The sequence below is a fragment of the Centruroides sculpturatus genome, unplaced genomic scaffold (assembly GCF_000671375.1).
Source record: "Centruroides sculpturatus isolate CEXI.00-Female unplaced genomic scaffold, Cexi_2.0 scaffold686, whole genome shotgun sequence".
In the NCBI taxonomy this organism is placed as follows: Eukaryota; Metazoa; Arthropoda; class Arachnida; order Scorpiones; family Buthidae; genus Centruroides; species Centruroides sculpturatus.
The window spans coordinates 262,072-277,154 of NW_019384905.1; the positions used below are offsets into that span (position 1 = coordinate 262,072).

The 15,083-nt window shown below is 30.8% G+C and overlaps 1 protein-coding gene across 1 annotated transcript in view; it reads right to left on the reverse strand.

The window, feature by feature from the left end:
• Positions 1-15,083, reverse strand: part of LOC111631552 (dynein heavy chain 10, axonemal-like) — a gene marked incomplete at its 3' end in the record, with an annotated part of 405,219 nt that overhangs the window by 259,437 nt on the left and 130,699 nt on the right. The window contains exons 21-22 of the mRNA XM_023375809.1: positions 7,169-7,329; positions 1,557-1,878 (exon numbers count right to left, since the gene is read on the reverse strand). Coding sequence (XP_023231577.1) covers positions 1,557-1,878; positions 7,169-7,329 — 483 coding nt within the window. The remainder of the gene's footprint in view (positions 1-1,556; positions 1,879-7,168; positions 7,330-15,083) is intronic.

Here is a 15,083-nt window from a genome sequence, read left to right on the forward strand (position 1 = left end):
CTTAATATTCTTATAGTTATGCACCTTAGTGAAAAGTTATCATACAGATCCAGAATGGAGAGTGATACAAATATAAATATATAACATATTTTTATTTGAATCCCAAAATTATAATTATAACAATAATAATTTTTTATATAATGGGCATATCACACATATATTATTATTATTATTATTGTTATAATTATAATTTTGGGATTAGAATAAAGTTAAGAATCCTAGATGACCCAAAAAATGCATTTTTAATGCTGTGAAGTTGGTGACAATGGAGAACTGCCATGAGTATGGGAGGAATTTTTACTATCATCTCAATTCTACTTGTGTAACATTGCAAAATCAAACAGAACACCTATAAAGTGAGAGGCAAAACTTGGACAATTTATCTTTGATTATTGTTGTATCCCTAATCACTGCATTTGTAAGAATTTAAAATGTAGTCATTTGAAATCAGATGAATTATTTTGAATAACCTAGTATATTGTCAAAACATCAAATGGCAACATGGTGGTCAGAGACCCCAATTAACTATATACAAACTTGTGGTCCAGACTACAAGTCATGTGATTTTTTTAAATTAAAAGAGAATTAAAAATTGCAGCCCAGCATTGTGACAATGTCACAATAAATAATTGCTCATTCTAAATTAAAAACTTTATAAGTTAAAAAAAATTATTATTTTATGTCAACATGGTTCAAAATTCTCACTGCAAAAAGCAGATAAATTAAATTTAAAAATATGCAAACATTTGTATATATAAAATAACATGATGTACAGTCGAAATTACTGTTGCAATTTCTTTGCCGTGATATAGGAATCTGAACTATAGGAACCCATGTTATAGGGGGGGGTCGACTGTACTTGTGATCACTGGTATATTGGAAAAATAATTATAAAAAATAAATATGAAATAAAAAAATCAAGCTAAAAATTCTAACGGTTTAAACAAAAGTTGGTTTGTTTTGATTCCATTAACCTAAATATTGATTTGATTCAAAATAAAATTTCTTAGTGAAAAACAGAATCTAATAAATACATTAAAAAATTATCAATGAATTAGTCTTTATCAATCTACTAGTATTTATGTAAAAATATATCATCAATAGAGTTATTTTTGATTATTTTGGAGTCATGTTTTGTATTATCTATTTCCTTTATAAATACTATGCAGTTTATTTAAGAACACATAACAAGAAACTGGAAACATCCTGTCAAAGATAAACTTCAAGTGCCAAGTGAAGAGGAGCTGTGATCAAAATGCATTTTGGCAAATGTAATAAATTGTCTAATAAAGGATGTTGCACAGTCACATTTTTAAATACACTGCATAGTGGTTATAAAGAAAATTAGTAGAGTATATAATTGATGAATATATCATCTTCATCAATAGTATAAATTACTTAAGAAATTTATTTAAAAAATACATACTAAAAAAAACTTTATTTATAGGTAAAAGAATTAAAAATAAATTATTTTATAATTCATAGATATACTTAGATATAGAATTATCATTTATCTTAATTGTTAAATTAAATTTTATTCAATCTGAAGTATTTACCTCTTTCTTGAGTAAAGAGTAAAATTGAAATCGTTCATCATAATCTTTAAAATTAGGCTTTTTAAAACAAAAATTAATGCAAGCATTGTTTACATTAGAAAGCCATAAATTACTGTATTTGGTCCATGAATGTAGAGAATTATATAAAGATATTACAGTTGACTGGCATTCCCTTACAACTGCTAAGTATGTGGATCTAACTAATGGATGTAGAGAAACATCATCGAAAAAGGTATAACAGTAGAGTTCAACTTGATCTTTAACTTTTATTGGCTCTGATTCAATGCAAGAATTATGGAACCATCTAAAGAAGCATTTTGTTCTGAAAAAAAATAATTAAATTATTATTAAAACACAGTTGAACTAAATATATAAATATGGCATTATTGCATTAAATTTTATTACTTATTTAAATATTTGTTTTTTTTTATAAATTATTTTATCTCCTATATCAAAATATACAGTATCCTGCAATTCCATTCTATTGAGTCTACTCAATAGAATAGAATTATTTTGAATTATTATTTGAATATGTCAAAATTCCATTAGTTTGTTTCTTGCTTTCTACACATCAAGAAGCATCAAGAGCAATTCTCCAAATTACAAAAATAAAAGCTGGATCATAATGAGTCTGTATTGAAAGATCCTCCTCAATTGGAAAAAACTAGTGTTTTCAACCAAACATTAGATGCTGGCCTGAGTGATACGTTGAGAAATGCTACAGTATTTCCTAGAAAGTATGAACAATGTTCTTATAAAAGGTACAGAAAACAAAGAATTAGAAAGTGCAGGTCAGTGTGGAAAGGAAAATTGAAAAGAAAAGAAGACTGTAGAGGCAGAAGCACAAGAGTTTCTATGCTAAAAAGAAAAAGAAAGAAGTAGAAAGAGGAAAAAAATCTAAGTCAAAGAAGGAGAGTAGCAAAAGAAGAACTCACAGAAAAATAAAAACAAAGCATCAATAAGAAATATCCAAGATCTAATATTACGATAAAAAACCCAAGACAAAAAGTCCCAACATTTCATATATTCTGTCATTCATTTCTCTCCAGATTTAAAGTGTGGAAGTCTGACATATTTTTTTTTCCTCTTTTCTTGTTAGAATCTTTTGTTTCCCAGTTTATTGTGTAAATTTGGTCAGACTAGTTCCTTTGTTGGACCAACTCTAAAGTAGACTTCTGCCTCAGAAGGACTGGTCTAACAGATAGGAGAATCAGCCTGGGAATATGAAGAAGGGAAGAATGAGATTTTTGGCTGGAGAGACAGACACTTCAGACAGGGACAGTGAAGCTGAAGGAAGGAGTTGTTAAGTAGACCTTCGAAGCCAGAGCTGACAGTCTGAGATTCAGCAAAAAGTGGATTTTGAGATCCAAGTGCAAAAAAACTGGACAAGAGTAACTGACTTTCATGTGAACCTGGAATACAAGGTCTGTTCAAAAAGTATCGAACCTTTTTTTTTCCGCGTAAGCCAATGATGCGAGAGAGGCCTCCTTCGATGGAGTTGTGGAGAGGACAGTCATGCACAGCCCTGAATTTTTTCCCACCTGCAGGAAGCGTCAGTCGTTGGCAATCGGCCTATGAGTGAGGTCATGTAGTGCGCTCTCATCGGATTTCACTAAGCTGGAAAATGACTGAACAACGTGAGCAGCGATATTACATCAAATTTTGCCAAAAACCTTGGCGATACCCGAGTGTAAACCATTCGCAAGATTCAGCAGGCTTTCGGGGACGATCCTCGAGGCCAAAAAAAGCGCGGCAGGTCCGCAGCAATATCAAAGGTCATGTTGACAGTTTTTCGACTCTCGTGGGGTGGTGTGTCGTGAGTACGCACCACAAAGCCAAACCATCGCAAAGGAGTACTACCAGGAGGTCCTTCGTCGTCTTTCCGATACAGTGCGACGCAAACGACCGGATCTGTGGTCGATCAAAACTTGGCAGCTCCATCGTGATAACGCATCCGCCCATTCTGCGCATCTGATTCGGGCTTTCGTCGCCAAACACAATACCCCTGTGGTTCGTCACGCTCTGTACTCTCTCCACATGACTCCGTGTGACCTTTGGCTATTTCTCAAGCTGAAAATGCCGCTAAAAGGAACCCAAATTTAGTCAAGAGAAGACATCATGCGAAATGCGACGGACCGGCTTATAACCATTCCAAAAGATGCGTTCCAGCAGTGTTTCCAGCAATGGCAGGAACGTTGGGAGAAGTGTATACATTACCAAGGAGACCACTTTGAAGGGGATTAGGGTTTTATACCTCAAAGTCAATAGATTTATTTTTGCCGACCAAAGGTCCGATACTTTTTGAACAGACCTTGTATATCGCCCTCTATGGAAGTTTATTTTTTTGTTTTTGTTAGATTTAATCATAGTACAATAGTACATAGACTAGTTTTTAAGAAAGTATTAATACCCAATGTAAAATTTTATGCATTAAAATTATGTTTGCATTAGCTTTCTTTATGTTTGTGTATCAGTGGTCTAGCACATATGTTGGGCCGAGTATTGTCACGTGGAGTTTTGGGACTGGTATATTGGGGTACTGTGGAATTTGGTGTACCTTGTTTTTTGTAGATTAGACTTTTGTTTCTTGTTAACAAATGTTTTGTTATTTTTCACAACCCAAACCAAAAATGAATTTTTCACATCTCACAAAAGTCCTATTTTTTGCTTGGGTCAAATGATTCAATTTCAAAAGAAACATCTGGAAAGGATATCTTTTGAAAGAAAATTGAAACATCTGGAAAGGATATCTTTTAATTCAGGTCTGGTTCAAAATCTCAACAATCAAACCCCTGACAGGTTAAAATCTCAATACTGTGAAAATCACAACACAATCAAGATCCTAATACGTAAAACTTCCCACACAATCAAAATTCTGACAAAATTGAAACCAGATATTATTGTTTATATACTGTATATTCTTGTTCCAATGAATAATCTGAAATGAAATTTTTATTAATAAATTTTTGAAGATCTCAGGGACTTTCTATTGACAGTTTTGTATAATTTATGTGAAAAGAGCATAAAAATTTTAACTCAACAAATGTTTATTGGTTGATTTAATAGTTTGCTTTACAATAACTATTTGTTATATAGAATTAGGTATTGATGTTATGGCTGCATGCCATATTGTCCGGTTTTGTCCTTCTGACAATTTTCCCTGTTCTTTGTTCTTTTCACCATCTAGAATTTTCTAATCTTTTTAACTCTTCTTTCTTGAGGGCAATTTCCTAGAATTCACCAACATAATACAAGGTTACCTGAGGGTATATGAGGTAAAGGAAAGTCACTTTTGAATTAATGCTTGAAGAGAGAAGATGATGAAAGGAGAGTGTTACAGTGTCTGGTGCCTGAGTAGATGGGTGAAGTCAGAACTTTTTCTGATTTTTGATGAGTGGGAACTTTGAACTCCAGGCTGAAGTTAGTATGTTGGCATTTCAGTTTGACGAGTTTGAATATGTGACTGACTATTGAAATCAAACATAGGAAAACCCTCACAAATCAAAGAAAAGAAAGTCAGAAGTGAGAATTTTGTGTTTAAGAAGACCCTCATGGTAACTGAGTGATGTTTGCACTACCCAGACACTTTTTCTTATTCTATTCACCATATTTGCTACTTCTTGTCCTCAAAAACAGTCTTATAATCTGTGGTGGTCGTTACACCACTTGATCGTGTTCGCTGAATATATGAATAGAGACCGTAGTCATATATCTCCTATTTACTTTATTTACACTATATACAAAAGTCTCGTCTACCTAACGGTCGGTTGATTGGAATCCACGTGTACATGATAGTAGCTGACAGGTCGGGAAGGAAATATGGCGGACGGCCTGCACATGGTTATATATGCGTCGCGCCAGCGCCACCTGGATTTTCAGATGTAGCGCTGGTTACAATTATGCGGCCGCCACATAATCCATTTATTTTACCAATATTCAATCTTTACTCAATTATTGTCAGCCAATATGGGCTTTGGCTGCCTCTTCCCATTTACAAAAACTATTAAAAGAATTAGATAAAATATTTCTTATTTTAAATAAACTCTCTAACCTTCCTTTTACCCCTAATGTTAATGTTGCTAGATTGGATTGAGAATTCCCAATTTTACAGAATGTATCAAATATTTTGATCATTTACTTTTATACAAATACTTCCATGGTTTCATTCATTCTGATTGGCTGTGCTAAAGAATTCCACCACAAGTTACTCGTAACCAAACTTGTTTTTTTACCCCATCTTTTAGGGTTTCTATTTCTTTCAGATCATTTTTCTATCAGTTTGTTCAGAATATGGACTTCATCAAATAATCTCTACACAAAGATTTTCTACATTTTAAACACATTTTTAAACAGTTACTTTATAATATAATCTTTTCAAGCACAAGTTTAAAGTTCTGACTTCACCCATCTACTCAGGTACCAGACACTGTAAGACTCTCCTTTCATCATCTTCTCTTTACAAGCACTAATTCAAAAGTGACTTTCCTTCACCTCATATACCCTCGGGTAACCTCGTATTATGTTGGTGAATTCTAGGAAATTGCCCTCAAGAAAGAAGAGTTAAAAAGATTAGAAAGTTTTAGATGGTGGAAAGAACAAGAATGGGGAAAATTGTCATAAGGAAAAAAGCAGTATTTTTGGGGGTGATATCAACGGAAATGTTTTGTGACATTTCCTTTTGTATATTCAAAAAAATAAATAAATTTATCAGTGTTTGTTTAAGGTGAGTCAACTGTAGTACTTAGAGTAATGTGATGTTCTAATGTATAGAATATAACATCATATAATACTTAGAATGTTATATTAGTAGATAATACCTACGCAATTGCCTTTTTTATTTGTAAAATATGCATTTCTACATCAACCACATTTAAATTTAAATTTTTCTTAGAACAATCTGTAAAATTTTAAAAGTTAACTGATTAGCCATTATGTTTATAATACATTTTGAGTTTCAATTCATTTATATTTAAGAAAATAAATTACGTCCATGCTATGACCCAGTAAAAATTGACAAGTTTCATTACTGACTTGTTACAGCTATAAATAAAATGGAACAAAAAATATCCAAGACAATATCAAATTTGTGGCAATTATGAAATTTTAAAAAAATTTATAATTCAAAATTATTTTATTTCAATAGAAAATCAAATAAGATAACATTAATTAACAAAAGTTTTTTGACAGTGCTTTGATACTGGCTCATCACACAAATAGACATTTGTTTGCATCATTGATATTATACATGTCAAATTATCATTTAATGAGATTCTGATGGATTTTTGACTTGTGAGGATTTTGATTATGTATGGATTTAGATCAGATCTCCTTTAATTCTGGTCTTATGTTCATGGAAAAAATGCTTATCTAAAGACTAATAAGACATCACAAAAATAAACATGTCAATAAGCTCATTCAAGCTGACGTCAAGACCAATAATATTATATCACTAAAGAAGCAGAAGAAAATAAATAAATATTAAAAAAGATTGGTAGGACATTACAATACAATTGTTGTTCACAATAATTTATAATATAAAAATATTTTAAAACTTCTGGAAAATAGTTATAAATATTTCACTTTTATTCTAATATATACAGTAGTTTACATACCCTTCAATTATATCTTGGCAACAGTTTGTCATCATTTTATGTATTTGATCCATTGTTGGTTGTAATACTAACTCTGTACCAACTAAAAATGCTTCTATTTCAAATAATGGTTCTTCTCTTTTGATCATTTCTTTATAATATTCTAAATTATTTACTACAAGCTGAAATAATTGAAAGAGAAATATATTAAGTATTTACATACTTAACAAAAAACATTATGTATTCATTTAAATATAACATAAAATTTTCATCAGTTGTGGACATTTTTTATTGTTCTTTATTTTAAAATTATATATTCAGTATATTTTCAAATAACTTACATAAGTGATACTAATTACACAAATTATAAATGTACAAAGCAACATTATTCTATTAATATATTAAAGAATTATATATACAAACACTCAAAAATTACCAGTCATTTTAAAGATTAACTTCTTAACAATAAAAATATCTGTCATTTCTGTATCATGTTATATTTGAAAATATATAAATAAATATTCTTTTCAGAAACAAAAACTTTATTTTATGAAAGGATTTTTTGAATGTGTTTGTATCTACCAAAGTTTGAAGTGGAATTTACAAAACTCTTAACATTACCAAACCAAATCATCTCAATGCAATTGTAGCTTTCAAGTGATAATGAAGACATTAAATTTGCATAAAAATCAGTATCCAATATATTATAATATAAAAGTTTCATATATCTGTGAATCACGAATCTACTTGTATTATTAGTATTTACAAGTAAGTCCATTAGGGTTGGATTCATGAATGTGTCATTACTAAAATAACGACTATATTGTCATTAAACAGTATAACAATATTCAAATATATTAACAAAACATGTTAATTGAAAGGTCATTAATCCATATTGTTATTTTACAACAACAGCAAGAGTGTCATAATTCACCATTTCAAAACAATAAAAGAAACACAAATAAACATTCATACCAAATCTATCAATTATCCCCACATCTATTTATTGATGACATAGTTTTTACACTGAATAAATATTAATGATTATCAAACAGAAGTCATTTTTAAATTAATTGAGAAACACCAATTCTGTATATAAAGATACACTAAGAAAACATAAGCCATTCTAGTGGATACTAATGTTTTATCTTAATATTCTTCATAGTGGCAATTTTTAATCCATTTAATCAATTTTAGATGATAATGTTCATCTTAATCAAGCAATAATATTTGAAATAATTTGATATATATACATGATGTTTTATGTATAATCAAACTAAAGCATGTTACTTTTCTTATCTATGATAAATGTCAATTGTCAACTGCATTACTATATTGCTATGAAGTTTTTAACATGTTTATAATAATCAAAATCATAAGATATATTACATTAAAACAATACAAACAACCTAGATTTTTTGTTTAACTCTGCTTTATTCTGAAATAAAATGATTGTAAAATATGATTTTTATGTACGAAATCTGCTTATTTCAACTATACTCTAGCAATTTTTAAAATTATTATGCAATTATTAATTTGTATTTAACTTCTTAAACTATAAGGTTATAATGTACTTTTATTAATTAATATAACTAATTTATTTATAATTCAATAAATTTATTTTATTTATAGATTAATCTGCTTTTAACATTAATTATTAAATAATTAATTAAATTTAACTTATTTAGAACAATTTAAAAATAATAATTTAGAACAGGATAGACTCACACCTCCTAGTCTTTATTTTATCCATAATACTAACCAAACAGCAATAATCACTTAACAGTCAAATAATTATAATCATTATCTAAACTAACAAAATACAATTCTTAAAATTATAATTATAATCTATAATTATTCAGTACTAATAACCAAACAATATGTTAATATTTTATTTAAAAATTAAAGTATAATTTGATAATTAATTTTGCATATATTGATAAAATAATTTATGGTATTAATAAATCAAAAATGTATATTAATAAACAAGATTAATTTAATAACAATTACTATTATTAATAAAATTAAAATTAAGCACATGTACACATAATTTTTCACTTTCTTAATAATTAATATATGTGTCCATTGAATTTCAACAAATTTATAAAAGTTTCTTTTGGTAATCTGTTTTTATACATATGTGTGTGAAAGTATTTGTTTTGTATTATTATTATAATTTCAATTATTGAAATTATTAAGACAACAAATGAAGACAAAAAAAATGAACAAAATTTAGAATGCCACTAAAATCAACCACTACCACTGTGAGGCCCTGGGCTAGGATAAAAAACATTCTTTTAACCATATAACTAGACAGCGAATTTTACGCAAATGCCTATTTTTTCCCTTTGCATATACATGGCTAAGATTTTGTATGAACACTTTTCATGAACATTTAGACCGAAACAATGGTATTTTATAATGCCTAAAAATGCTTATTTTGACGTTGCTGCCTATTTTTGCCTAAAACACAAAGTTTAGTCTGTTTTCATATTTTTAAAAAGTTTTTATTAATTTTTCGTTTCATTTTCCGCAAAGGTTTACTTTAATTCTTAAATTAAACTGCTTAAGTTCCATTTTTTTTCTGAAAATGCAATCAGACAAATTCATTTTTTTATTATTATTGATTACTTATATTTAAGTCCCAGTGAATGCATATCCCAAGCAGAAAAAATTAGAATTCAATAATAATGGAAATAAATTACACCCTCTGATGCAATTTTATAGTAATAAAATTAAAACTATATGAAATATTTTAAAATATATGCTTTTATTTAATAAATATAGCGTTAGAGATGCTTTATTTGTCATTTTTAGACAGTGGATTTTAGACAAATGCCTATTTTTCCCTTAGCATATACATGGCTAAAATTTTGTACTATTACAGTGAACATTTCTTCGATATCAAAAAACTTCTGGCCACTTTAGCAGACAACGCAGTTTGTGTAATTAAAGCCAAGAAAATTTTGAATGACATTTATGTTCAGAACAAGTTAGTGTACATCAAGTGTTATTTCACATTCATTGCAGATACTATTACTGCTCTTGAAAGTAGTGGGAAACCTATATATGAACAAATTGATCTCCTCAACAGGCAAACCAGAAACTTTGTGATGCACTAGGCACTGCTGCAAAAAAAATGAAAAACAAGTGCTTCAAAAGAGACTTAGATTAAAGTGCTTGTTTGTTGTGGCTGATATTTTGGCAGGAAAGAAGAGCAAAACTGAAAGTGAATTCCCAGTTCCTCTTCTTCCAAGGTTGAAATACTGTCCATTATCTTCAGATGTGGAATGCTTTTTCTCTGCATATAAATTAATTCTCAGTGACAAACGTTGCAACTTTTCTATTAAAAATTTGGAAAAAGTGTTTGTAATATATTATGAAGCTAACTATGGGAAACAGAGCGAATAAAAAATGTAAAGATAATTGTTTGTCTACTTTTGTGTTTGCATCATTCTGAATACGTGCATTTTTGTTTGGAATACATATGTTAAATAAAAAATTCATCGTCCTGATAAGTAGGTTAATTGTTCATTGTGCAAATTTTGACCACCTATTTTTTGTTTATAAAGCCTAAATGATGCAATTTAAGAGCTTATTTTAAGCGCCTAAAATGCCACTTTTAAGGGCTTAGATGTCCGCTGTCTATATATAACCAAACAAAAACAAATCTTGATCTTTGCAATTAATTAAAATTAAGAGAACTAAATTATAAAGGTAAAGGAAGAAAATAAAATTATTTTAATATTAAAACCATGTGGTAAAAATAGGAGAAAAATTTGTAAATTAAATTCTTTAGAAGACAAGATGAACAAAAAACAAAATGTTAGTTAAAGTACAAAGTTCGTTCAACACCAAACCAAAGACAGTGTTGAAATGTATTAATAAACAATCATCTTTCTCAGAAACTGATTTGGTCCAATTTCACTTGAAAAAGACCAATCTGGGACCAAGAAACGAGATTAATAACCAATAAAGTAATGATTTGTGAGACCACAAGATATTTAAGCCTATGCCACAAGAATACTGTTCTTTGCCGTGGCATCCCACAAGGCTATGTCCTTCACTGGAGTGTTTCCCGCAAGGTTCCATCTTTGTCTTTTGCCGATGTATTCTCCAAAAGTTATAGACTTTTGTTAAGAGAAACTTTGGAAATTCTGATCTGCATTCACTGGACATTGTTTCCTGTTCGAGAACTGAACTTAGAATGCAACATCCAGTCAGCGATAGGAAATCATCCTCGTCACTGGACTTTCCTCTTCTTTTGAAAACTATGCACCAAAATCTTATAAAGATTTCAACCCTTCGTGATAATAGTACTTTTAATGTAAGTTAATTGTCTAATAAACGGGTATGTTGTTTGTAAATGAGGCATCAATCTCTGACTCAACCACTTCACATGCTGTTGATTGTTNTAAAAAACTCTGCTTCTATTTATACTATTTTAGAAGCAGTTTTTTGCATTTTTGATTGCGTTTTAATAGGGTATGTCAACAGAATGTACACTAAGAAGGGATTTTTTGATATTCCCCCGCAGGGGAGAGGGACAGAATTAAGGCTTACCGTAAAGAACTTGGCTTCTATTATATTATTTTAGATGCGAGTTTTTGCGTTTTTGATTGCGTTTTAATAGGGTACGTCAAAAGAATGTACACTAAGAAGAAATTTTTCGAAAAATTACCCCCCACGGAGGAAGTGTTATACATTTATAATAGATACATTTTGAGCCACAACGACACATGGCAGGGTCTGCTAGTATACTAATATCCTAATATACTATACTAATAATGTATTTTTTCCTTCTTTTCGGTTATCCGACCAACCTGAGTCCCCAATTGAGTCAGATAATCGATGCTCTACTATAATAATATTTGAGTTTTAAATTTGAATTAAAATACAGAGTGGTATTAAAATGAACAGGTGGTTATTATAACCACCAATGTCAATGAAATGATCTTACTCAGAGCCTTCTGAGACCAGTTCTAATGGACATATGTCAATGAAACTTGGTATATATTCTATTCACCCCATGGAAATAGAATTCTGGAAAGAACAATTAGTTCAAATCTTTGTCTCTAGGCAAAATTATGGCACAGAAAAAAATGCTAAGTCAATAAAGCAAAATGTTATTTTACACTTTATTTTACATTATGCTCAATATGCAAGACATCTGTATCAATTACATGTTGGAAACACAAAATAGCATGATAAATTGTTGCACAAAGCATTTCAATGGTCATATTGGCATTATGCTATGTTGTTATTTCAGCTGAGAAAGAGACTATGTTTTTCAGATAAACTTGGTCTTTCAGGAATTCCAACAGCAGCCAAGCATCTAGAAAGTCTCTGGAGATGACACAATCATCACCAAATTTGGCAGCATAGCGATTTTGCTGCACTGCCTGTTCACCTGTTATAATCCAAGCATGTTGTTTTCTACATTTTGTTAAATACAATATCACTGTTGCAAGTTATGTGTTCACAGATAGTGAGTAGGATACCTTACAAGTTTAAAAAATCATACACGACTACTTTGATCTGTTTCAAGTCATATAGAACCAAAAAGTGGCAGGCTTGATAAAAGACGCCACGTCATGGCCGTTTATTTATTATAAAAAATAATACAATGGTTATATGACACAAAGCGTTGCTACACAATACAAATACAAAAGTTTATATAATACAAATCATTGTTACACACATAGGTAATGACAGGAGAAAAATTTAATAAATTTGAATAACATTGCATCACTGTACTTGTTCTTGAAAAACCATATTTTTGCCTACTGACAAAAATTTAAATCAATTTTTATTTTCCAGAAATCTAAATTCATGGCATGAATAGCATATATAGCAAATTTTATTGACATACAAGGTGCATTCCCTAAGTAATGTGACCAAATTCATAAAAAATCATTTATTGAACATATTTTTACAATTAGTCAAAAATCTTCGAAATAGCACCCTCCTGCATTGATACACTTGTGAAGGCGGTGTTTCCCAGCCTGGAAGGCATTCTGGAGAAGGCCTTCTCCAGAANTATAAAGATTTCAACCCTTCGTGATAATAGTACTTTTAATGTAAGTTAATTGTCTAATAAACGGGTATGTTGTTTGTAAATGAGGCATCAATCTCTGACTCAACCACTTCACATGCTGTTGATTGTTACTGCTTGGCAGTCCAGATGGCAATAGAGACGATTTATATCTCATATAATAGTGTGAGGTTCCAAACAAAATCAGAAATCATGAAAATTGCATTGACTATATATAAAAATTTCCTGAAACAAAAACAAAATGAAATTTATGTAAGGGAGAGAGAAAAAAACCTGTAGTTGTCAAAACAAACACAACAGGAAGATGAATGACATAATAGATCAGGTGGAACATCGGCCGGGGAAGATGGAACTCTGACACAAGCACTCATAAACAATCGGTCTAGGTTAAAAAGTCAAAAAGGAGACAGATTTGATGGATAGAAAAACATTGCATACAATTGTTAAAGTTCCAAAATAACAGAAAACAGAAATAATGGACTAAATTATGAGCACCAGGTTTATAGTTCCATTAACAATCTCTGATCAAAGTCAACAAAAAAGTATTGTATAGACACCTCAAATCGGACCTTTCTCATGACCTGATCAAGTCCAAGTTTTCACCGAGAAACAAAAGGGAGACCAATCAGAATGTGCGGAAACAGATACAGGACCAATCAAAAGCTGAGATTTGAGGGAAAAATCCTATGAAAACCCTGAATCTCAAGATCAAATGGTCAATTTTCACCTAATGTAATCGCAACTAATCTGTGTCATTTGCATCCCACAATGAAACTTTGACATCGTTTCTCCACTTTGGCGAGCAGCATCCAGACAACCGACTACCTCATCATCATCATCCACTCAGCCTCGGGGCCATCTCGAATCAACAAGCACCATCACTGGTCATCATGAAACATCCAAACAGTGAGCTGATGAGCAAACTCTGTTATTTCAGACTGTGAGCTATCTTTGACGTGCACTACCTGTTGACATTCGTGTAAACGTTAGTTTACTATAATAAAATGGTTTTGTTGTAAGAACACGTGTCATCCTTGCCTCCAGCATCACCACCAACATATAATCAGTCCCTAGGCTTTTCCTGACGTGCAATTAACCAATTGCCCTAAAGATCGGCAAACTTACAATCGTTATCTTGTTTGAAATTTCTTTTTCTCTCCACTGGCAGCCTCACACCACAGCATATCATATCATCATATTTAAATATGAAAATCAAACTACAACTTTTATTTATTTACCTTTTCATTTTAGAATCTCCATTCCACAAGCACCAAGAGATCATTTTCTTGAAGTCCATTGTGGATTTATCCAGGCCTACAATGCAGCAGACAGATGGTGAGGGATGAAGCCTAACATATCTGGGACAAAATGCTAATGAAAAATTTCCAGAGATTTTGCCTGCCCAGACTTAATTTTGGGTCCACCAGTGCAGTGTGCTTATGCCTTAACTGCATTAGCCAAATGGCCATCCATAACTATATCTTGATCAAAACTATAACTTAAAGAATATTCTTTTGTTTGGTTATCTGCTATATACTGTGAGGCTCCGGACGTAGGTCGAAATTCGTGCAAGATAATGTTTTAATTTCGTATAAAAAAAAAGTGTTTTTTTTATTATAATAATCATTATTTTATATTGTAAAAAGAAACCATCAAACGCAGAATGAATATTTAATGTCCATATATAGTCATATCTGTAGAAATTTCTGAGAAAAAACGAATTTCTCAGAAAGAAACAATAGATGAATTTGAGTACTTAGATCGAACATCTTCGATAGGAATCAAATTGTCAGTCGGGGGGACTCACCCCGCGATCTGGGCTCCGATCCCGTTACAATTCGTAACGAGGAGGGGAGACCAATTAGAGAACGGGGGCAGATC